The sequence below is a fragment of the Cottoperca gobio genome, chromosome 22, assembly GCF_900634415.1.
Source record: "Cottoperca gobio chromosome 22, fCotGob3.1, whole genome shotgun sequence".
Lineage (NCBI taxonomy): Eukaryota > Metazoa > Chordata > Actinopteri > Perciformes > Bovichtidae > Cottoperca > Cottoperca gobio.
The window spans coordinates 8,455,377-8,464,548 of NC_041376.1; the positions used below are offsets into that span (position 1 = coordinate 8,455,377).

At 40.1% G+C, this 9,172-nt stretch overlaps 1 protein-coding gene across 1 annotated transcript; it reads left to right on the top strand.

Annotated features, from left to right (window-relative positions):
- The first annotated feature begins 109 nt into the window (after positions 1 to 109).
- On the top strand, positions 110 to 6,589 carry mtfr1l (mitochondrial fission regulator 1-like). The gene is made up of 8 exons (XM_029461328.1): positions 110 to 240; positions 1,200 to 1,360; positions 1,520 to 1,627; positions 1,749 to 1,858; positions 2,353 to 2,564; positions 3,437 to 3,809; positions 4,339 to 4,500; positions 4,665 to 6,589. The coding sequence occupies exons 2-7, from the start codon at positions 1,328 to 1,330 to the stop codon at positions 4,454 to 4,456; spliced, it is 954 nt and encodes a 317-aa protein (XP_029317188.1). The 5' UTR covers positions 110 to 240; positions 1,200 to 1,327; the 3' UTR covers positions 4,457 to 4,500; positions 4,665 to 6,589.
- The last annotated feature ends 2,583 nt before the right edge of the window (positions 6,590 to 9,172 follow it).

A 9,172-nucleotide genomic window follows, 5' to 3' on the forward strand; every position in this document is an offset into this window, starting at 1 on the left:
TCACTTCATGTAGTATCCTGCATTCAGCACTGTTCACCTCCACCGCCTGGGGGCGCTCCTCTACAGGCTCTGATGAAGGAAGCTCCCGGGGCTCCAACCAATCAAACCACAGTAAAGGGAGGCACAGGTTTCCGGCCTGTTTACCGAAAACACAACTCCAGTCTGAAAGACGAAGAGGAGAAGCTGCTTCTCGTAAATAATTCACCGGCTCAGCTTTCACATATACAGTCATTATCTACCGTAAGTTGTGCTCTTGCAGCTTTGATTGCATTTGAGGAGAAGCGAAACACGGTGGAAAATGGTTACGTTAGTGTACCGTTGAGGGTCAACCAAGGGGCCGTTGTTGGGGGTTGCTAAAGCTAACTGACGGTCGCTGTCTGTGTGTTTGATCGCCTTAGCTACCGACTTATTATGAACTGAACTAAGCTATTCACAAACCACTGCACAAAGGCTATCTTTCTGTCGTCCATCGTGTTTCATCAAAGTAACGTTAGTCAAAGCAACCTTTAGACAAACCGTCACTAGCTAACAGCTAACCGTTTTAAATGTTAGCTGTGTAGCACTGATGGTCGTTACTCTGCTCCTTCATTTGTTGATGTAGTCAGTGAGATGACAGCCTTACCAACATTAGCTAGCGTTAGCTCACCCAACCTTTTAATATCTGTTAATCAATCATTACATTTTATATTGATTATCGTATGAAGTCAAAAATGCTGATAGCTCATAAGTAACTATTATAAGACTGGACCTTGTTATAGCGATATGTGGTATGTTTCTCATGGTTTTTGTAAATTGGCTTGCGTGTGACAGGCTATGCTTTTTGTGTGGCATACCTATTTCTTCTCCAGGACGCAGACCTCTTGCTTAAAAACGATTCTGATTTCAGTGACAATAACAGTATAAATATAGGTGATATTATAAATGGCTAGCAGTGACAAAGGCTTTGTTGGTACTCAACTGTAAATACAAAGTAACATTATATAGCTTCTAATGATACAAAATAGCGAAAAATAAGCACATTTTTACAAAATCAGAACTGTGTCCACCTCATGCCTTTTACTTGAGATTATACAAAAAGGTTACTTGTCTAGATAATCAGTCATCAAAATTATGATTAGTTTTGGCTATTATTTCTAAACAATTTCCTCTATGTTGGTGTGTGTAATAACGCAGTGTTCTCCTGCTTTGTCTCTCAACAGATGCTCTAACGAATCACTAGTTTATATTCCAAGAGTTGGTAGTTGCACTGAAATGGCATCTGTCCACTGAACTGCTCTGTCTTCAGCCACTGCTAGCACCAAGCTTTGGTGTGAACACTTACCAGTGAATGAGACCCCACATCACCATGGAAACAGACACAGTAAGTTTGCTTCCTCGCTGTTAATGATGTCTTTACATAACGCTGTTTAACTTAACACTGCCTTTCTCGCACATGACTGTTCAGGAATGCAAATTAGACTAAGCACTGACATTAAAGTATGATGACTGTTTTTAATTTTTTTTTATAAATGTTCTCCAGGAAGTTATTCCTATCTGGCAGAATAAGCCTCATGGATCTGCACGTAGTTTTGTGAGAAGAATAGGTTCCACTCTTCCACTCAGACCTCCACAAAGGGCATGTTTCCAGGTAAATATCCGATCCTATAAGACCTGCATGTAATCTTTTTTCCATCTATTAATTATGTTCCCCTATTGTTTGCAATAGAAACATTGCATATACAACGCTAACTCGTGTCCTCGTGCATTAGGAACTACCGGGCCTGCCCGCTCTTCGGCCTATGGCTGGCCCTATGGTTCCTACCTTGGCAGACATAGCCTGGATTGTCGCAGATGAAGAAGAGACATATGCCAGAGTGCGGTAAATATCTAGTCATGCCCTAAAACACAACCACTAAGGTTATGGTATGGTGCCAAGTCACTTATCTGTAACTGCATTATCCTACACTCTCTGCGCCTAAATCATGTGCACATATGCAGCCTGAAGAAATGCAGTGCAATGCTATAATGTCCCGTTTTTTTTAATACAGTCTCAGAGAGGTGCCAATTCAGCTCTGCTGATTTTTGCAGACTTTAGGTACTGATGAAAACTGAACATTATAACCTTAACAAAGATGGGATTTATTGTCATGCTATGATATTGGGGCTGTATACTTTTTTATATATATATATATATATATATATATATATAAGTATTATTAACCAGGGCATTTTCTTAGGAGTATGTAAAGGCAAAGAGAGACATCATATGATATGCAGCATACTTCAAAAGCTGGACTCGGATCAAATGATAATGCATAATAAAATGATAAATCACTGTTCAGTTACACTGATCGTCCACTCTTCTCTTTTCAGGAGTGACTCTCGTCCTCTGAAACACGAATGGCGGCCCACGCCTCTCCTGGTGCTCCACAGGAACTCATCCGTACCCAACTTCCGCCGTGAGTGCAAAAGGGTGGAGGGGCTTAGGAAGCCTGGGGTGACGGCGCTGAACCGCACTACCGCCCTGCAGGACGAGCTCGGCAGACTGCGTGCACAGATCGCCAAGATTGTTTCAACTGATTCTGGTAGGTAACCAAAGCAAAAATGAAAGTGTACACAATATAAACTTGTCCAGTGTAAATCTTGAACGTACTATTTTAATAGTGATTTAAAAAAAAAATCATGGAGTGAACTGGTTACACTTTACTTGACACTCCCTTTATTGATACTTCATGCTGTGATTCATAAAGCTGCTTAAAGCACGGTAGGTTTATTGAGCCTGTGTTTCACCACTGAGTTACTGTCTTCATCTTACTGTGATCCTTTTGTTGCCAAGTCAGCTGCCCTATTTCTCCTTAAGCTCTTTGAAACTAAGATGTCTTGGCATCAGTTTGTAGGTCAGTGGCAAAAGATAATCCGTGATTCAGTGTCGATTGTGTGTCAGTCGTTGAAAATTTGACCTGGGATGTCACAAGAAAGTGTCACGTACTCACATGTATTGTATTGCCACAGATTTTAAACATACTTGTCTAAAAGAGCCACACAAGGAACTTAAACTATCAAGATTTAAAACTAGATAAGATAGCCTGCTTCCTAAATTCTGTTAATGTTGTGCCGTGATATTGTCTGTGAACAGGCGAAGTATAGTCCAGGCCTTCGTGCTTAGTGATAGTGTCACGTGTTTTCAATACATTGATACTGTTAAGCTGTGAGGGAGTTAATGTGATCCTCGCAGCATCTGGACTTTCACACAACAAAAAATACTCTAAGGGAAATGTGATTGATTTGGAATGTAGACTCTCCCACAGCTCTCCATTTAGCATATAATATTGTCTGGGAGGAGAGCTACTGAAATCAACAATAGCACACTTAAGCGAGCTTCAGTATTTTAACTCTGTGCTTTTGATATTTAGAGTTGCTCTCACTACAGATTAATTTCTCTTCTTCTTTCTTTCAGGCTCCAACCCTCTGACCCCTGACCTGCTCTCCCCTGACGACACTAGCATGAGCTTCTCCATGGCGCCTTTCGAGACGGTACCGTACCAGCCGGCCGCCACGGCTGCCGCTTCCTTTGTCATCAGTGATGTCACGGAGGAGGAAGAGGAGGAGGAGGAGGAAGACGACGATAGGATCTCTGTGGTGTCAGAGCTTGTCCCTGACCCTCTGCCGCCTGTTTCCATGACGGCATCAGCGACCTTTGACCTGGACAGACCCAGCATGGACTTCCGGGAGGCAGAGGAGGATACAGTGTCTCTGTCAAAGTCCACCAGCTTTGCTGATGTCATGGACATCCTGAAGGACATGAACCGCATGAAGATGAGCAAAGACAGGTACGAGTCGTCAGCAGGCCGAACACTGCAACGCTCATTATGAGTTTGCTTATTTGTTAGGAATGATATTAAGTCTGTACAATATGATTTGTACGCCGGGACATCTCTGTAGTACCACAGTACTAAATTCAGAACGATATTTCGACACACATTTTGCCTTTTTTAAAGCTTAGGTGGGTAAATTATGAGAAGCTAGTAAGTTTTTTTTTAGTTTTTTTTTTTTAATGATCCAACCGAAGTGTGCCTCCTGCGATTTAGATATTACACAAGTCAATATTGAGATTTTGATAAAATTCTGATGAAGTGTTCAACCTTTTTTATTTGTCATGTCTTTTGTCTTATAAAGTCATATTTGCCAAACAGACTCGAGAGTGCTATCGATCTTCCCGTCCTAATCTCGACAGGAAATCGAATAAGCTGCACTTTTTCAAGAAAAGTCCCTTTATACTTTGCTAATATTTCTATATGAAGTTAAAATCACATTGTATCTCCTCTCATACGTGGTTTGTATTTGTTGGTTGGTGTGCAGGTACAACAGAGGCTGTACGTCCCTCAGAGAGGAGGACTCAGCCTCTTTGATTTCAGAAGCTCTGAGGAAAAAGTTTGTCCTGAAGGAAGAAGATACTGACGCTGTGAAACGAAAGTAGCCTGACCACGTGTTTATCGCCAATACCCGATCCTGCTGCTCCATGTAAGTCAGGACAGGATTGTAGAGAGTAGTGTTTTATTTTATTTTATATTTTGTATAATGAGCCTTTGAAGTTATGTGATAGGTTACCATTGGTAATGTGTCAGTGGCAGAATGTTTTAGCTCACTTGTGAGTTGTTGTTTCTTCTCTCCCTCATTATTTTTAGGCCTTTGCCTGTGGAATATGTACCAATGGATCCACAACCTTGCTCCTCAGACCCAAGGCAATAGTCGTCTGCCAGAGCTAGAACAAAAAAAAAAGACACTTAAAACCAAACGTAAACCTCACAGTGCTGGTGCAGTGTGAGGGGCAACAGCAAACTCTTGATAACAGTAATCTGTTTCAGCACTACACTGCATAATCTTCTCTATTTTATGTCTCTGAAATAAAGGCTTTTACATTTCTTTTGAATAAGGACTCAACAGGCTGCTGTCTAGAAACTTGCTCTGTGTCCGGGCTGTTTGGATTTTTAGTTACATTTGCATTATTATGCTTTAGCACATTTGGGAGTGGCCGACATCCAAACGATTATAACATGTTTGGACTGAAACTAAAGAATTTCTCTTTTTAAAAAAGACCCTTTTCCCAACCTGCTATAAAAAGAGTCCTTTGTTCCTTTTGAATTTTCCACAGAAGAGATGCAAGTAAACTTATTTTTCAGTTGTCATGAAGTCTAACATACTTGAAAATATTTTGTGTACAAATGTAACACTTCGTGTGTGTGTGTGTGTGTGTGTGTGTGTGTGTGTGAGAAATATAACTTCAGATCTTCGCTGTTATTATTTGCATTACAGGTCTGAGTTTGCAAATGTGCACGGCCTCATATACAGTATGTTTCACTGCACCTCTTATGCCTGTCCTCTTCTTTGTGATTAACATGTAGCTTGAGAGTCACTGAACCCCAGGACAACCAAACTGAGGGACAAGAATATGCTGAGGATATGAGAGTGAGAGTGAACTGCGTGGTGTAAAAATGAAAGTGTGTGTGACTGAAATGCGCACCCATCAATCGTTTGTGTCTCTAGTAAGGGCAACGATGGATACGAGTGTGTACAGGTCTTTTTTTTTAGACACACATTTCCCCCCCCGTGTAGATCGTTCTTAGTACTAGCTGAAACCACCTTTTTAATGATGTGTCTTAATGACGCAACATTAAAGAGGTGATCCCAGTTTAGGCTACTAAGCTCTGTGTATCGGTGCTTTTACATCATTCTGTATGCAGAGCTTTGACAAAAATGTTAGTTTAAGTCACAATGATTCAGATGAATATTGTAGTTGACTCCTTACCACAGATCTATTGCCTGTTCCAAAGCCTGATTTTTTTATTCGCATATTAGTCCAAGTGCCATGGGTTTGTTTGACTAAGCCAACTCCTCATTGCCTGCTATTTCCTGAATGTGCCCTCCATCCTCTTCTTTATAAGATTCCTGTGTTTTTATCTCACAAATATATCAGTTTTGTGTGTGTGTGTTTGTGTGGTAATGCTGAATGTTTGTTAAAAATAACTTCTCACAAGAAAAGACTTGCTGTTATGTCACTTTACCGCCACACACACGTCACTCCTACTCATCACGTTTTTGCCTACATGACAGAGTCCTTTAGTGTAGTTTTGCAGTGTGAAAAGTTGTTATCTGTTTGGATTGAAACAAGATTGTGCCCACATGTGTGTCGCTGTATGCAATGGAGTCAAAGTATGTTTTGTCTTGCTTGAATTGGCCCTCAACTTGTCATTAGTGATCTTCTCAATTTCCTCATTAGACACAGTGATGAAATAATAACCCACTAGCTGAGAAAACTACAATATGCAAGTTTAAATATATTAATCGTGTGTCTGTACTTAAGATGTTGAACCTTACACAGCATACTCTGCCAACTGCTTCACTAGTCCTGGTAATAAGTTGAGAGGAGAATTTAGTTGATGAGTCTTTGCCACAGAGAATTTATTGACTTTGTTTCTCTTGTCAAGTTTAATGGTTTCTCACCATTGTACCTCTGTGTAGAGTTGAGCCCACCACCACCACCGTGTGTATGTTTTTTCTTTTTGTCATATTAGGACTTGTAAATAAAGATTGGCTGATGTTTTGAAACTGATTATGTTTTCGTCTGTTGGAACAGTTTACTTTTTCATGCAGCGCCAAGTATCACCACATGGGGGCAGTGCAGGTGAACAAAGTTAATAGCAATTTCTTTCTATATTAGAATACTGAGAAAGTTCATTTTCACACTAAAACCTTTCAAATGTATGACACATATTTGATAAAAACCTCTATACAGATGCACCTGATTTCAACATTTAAAGAAAAGCAATGCTTTCTGTCAGTGATTGGGATTATTTAGAGAAAGTGGGATGGGGATATTGGAAGAACTATTGAGATATTTTACTTACTAAAAGTAAAAGCAATACCATAGTATAAACATGTAAAAGTCTAAATGTTATTTAAGAAATACCAGCAAAATGTATTTATAGTATCAAAAGTACTCAAATGACCCCATTCAGACTATATACTTATGTTATATACTGGTGGGTTGTTTAATCTATAACGTGAATGTATGTCAAATATATTTAGAAAATTAACATCCTTACAAGTAACTAATAACGGTAGAAGAACTAATTGATATACTCTTGAAATGTAGTGGGAAAGAGGAGGTAGCATAACATTGAAAAGACACTTAAGTACAGTACCTGACTAAATGCACTTCATTCCCTAAACATTTGACCATTCAGCCCTTATATAGATGTTTATGTGCCTGGAATATGAAATCACATAACCACTTTTTTTTTGCTACATTAAACCTGTCGCAGTCATAACATGTAGTACCTCTTCCCTTGATCCCACCACAGGAGGCCTGCATTCATAATTCCGTTGTAATTCGTTAGGATTATTGTTAACCCACATTCTTCCCCACTTCCTGTTCGTTCCCAAGATGATCCGGTCCCTCAGTGAGTCACAGTCTATTTTCTGTGAGAGTCCTTGGCCTACTTTGTCCCTCTTTACCTTCCACAATGGACTTCCTACCTATTTTGGATAAAGGGAGATGTCTGTGGAGAGTTCAATTAATAGGGCTCAGTGTCAAACTGAGGCTCTGTTAAACCTATAAATACAGACCGTAAATTCAAAGTGACATTGGCACATTTTCATCACTACGACACTTTCAAAGCAGGTTAATAGGGTACATGTGATTGGAGGTTCCCCGGAGCTGCGGAAAGGCCTCTCAACAAAGTGACTATTGTTTTACTGTGATGCGTGAAAGCTCTTTACAGTGAAGCTCTGTTAGAGTTGGACTGGAGTCATGAATCTGATGAGACTTGACAAAATCAGACTTGTCTCAACTTTGACTTTAATACTAATAACTTGTGACTTCACTTTTTAGACTTTAGCCTTTTATCTTGGAATGACTAAGAGAAAAGACTAAAGATTAACACTTGGCCAATTCAAATTTGAATCAAACAGATTATAACTCGGAAAGTAAGAAACTTTTTCTGTGACCAAAAAACAGACAAGCAAAACATTTTGGGTCAGAAACTACAAGGAGTCACATGAGTACCATATCAAGGCTAACATCAACAGTAGTGCTTCGAGCTAAATGCTAACATTAGCATGCTAACAATGGCGGCGCTAAAGTGCTGATCTAGCGCTCGGAGAAAAGTCAAGGCATCACCAAAGTCATTCGGATTCATGCTGTGGGGAAATATGTCATGGCAATCACAACTTTATTGAGTCATTTTATTATAGTCTGGATCATAGACTGTATAAAATAGTTCTGGACTAAAGTGGCCATTCATAGAGCCACACTGCACACTGAAAAGCATTCATTATTTTCAGTAGATTTACTCGATCTCTTACCGTGTTTGAACATTTCAAATGGAATCAAGTTTGGTGAAGGGAACATAGAGACTTGGTCAGGACTCAAAACACAAACTTTATACTTGAATTTGACTTTCGACATGACTCGCTGATATTTCAGACTTACTTTGTGACTTGCAAGTCATCGACTTTGTCCCACCTGGATATGTGTCTCTTTATGTGTCTCCTCTGCAGCTTGGCCAACTCCACAGCCACCACATGAGGCAGCTCCAGCGAAGTTCCCGCTCTGTGATAAGTGGCAGTGAAGCAGCAAACACGCCGACAGGAAGAGTATCAGTCATACTGACTGGTCCGCATGGGTCCTCCTTCTCCCGGAGCCTCAGAGCTTTTTATCAATGTCTCCTTAGGTTGCTGGAAACAGAAACTTCCATCCAATGTTTTCTGATGCCACCCAGAGGCTGCCAGGTTTCAAGCCCATTTGTTACTTTCAGGAACAACATAATCAAAGGAATTGCTTTTTGGTTTGGTTTTGAAGTTTTGCTTTGGACAGAAAAAATGTTGTCGATTACCGCTGCGGCAGGGAGAAAGATTGGGAGCTACAGCTGAGCTGAAGCGAAACCAGGGGAGCACAGATCACTTTATCACTCTCATAGAGCAGGTGTTACAGAAAACATGTCACAGGAGGTATTATTTATTGGCATCCCTCTGGGAGTGACAGGAAATGTCTTCATTCATGGTTCACATCTTAAAATGCTGTAGTAGCTTTCCAAATTCTAAATAATAGTTGGAAGTGCAGGGAAATGTTTTTTTTTATCATGAAGAGAAGCAACTGAACTAAGTGTTATCTTGGATATACAAACGTGTTTTC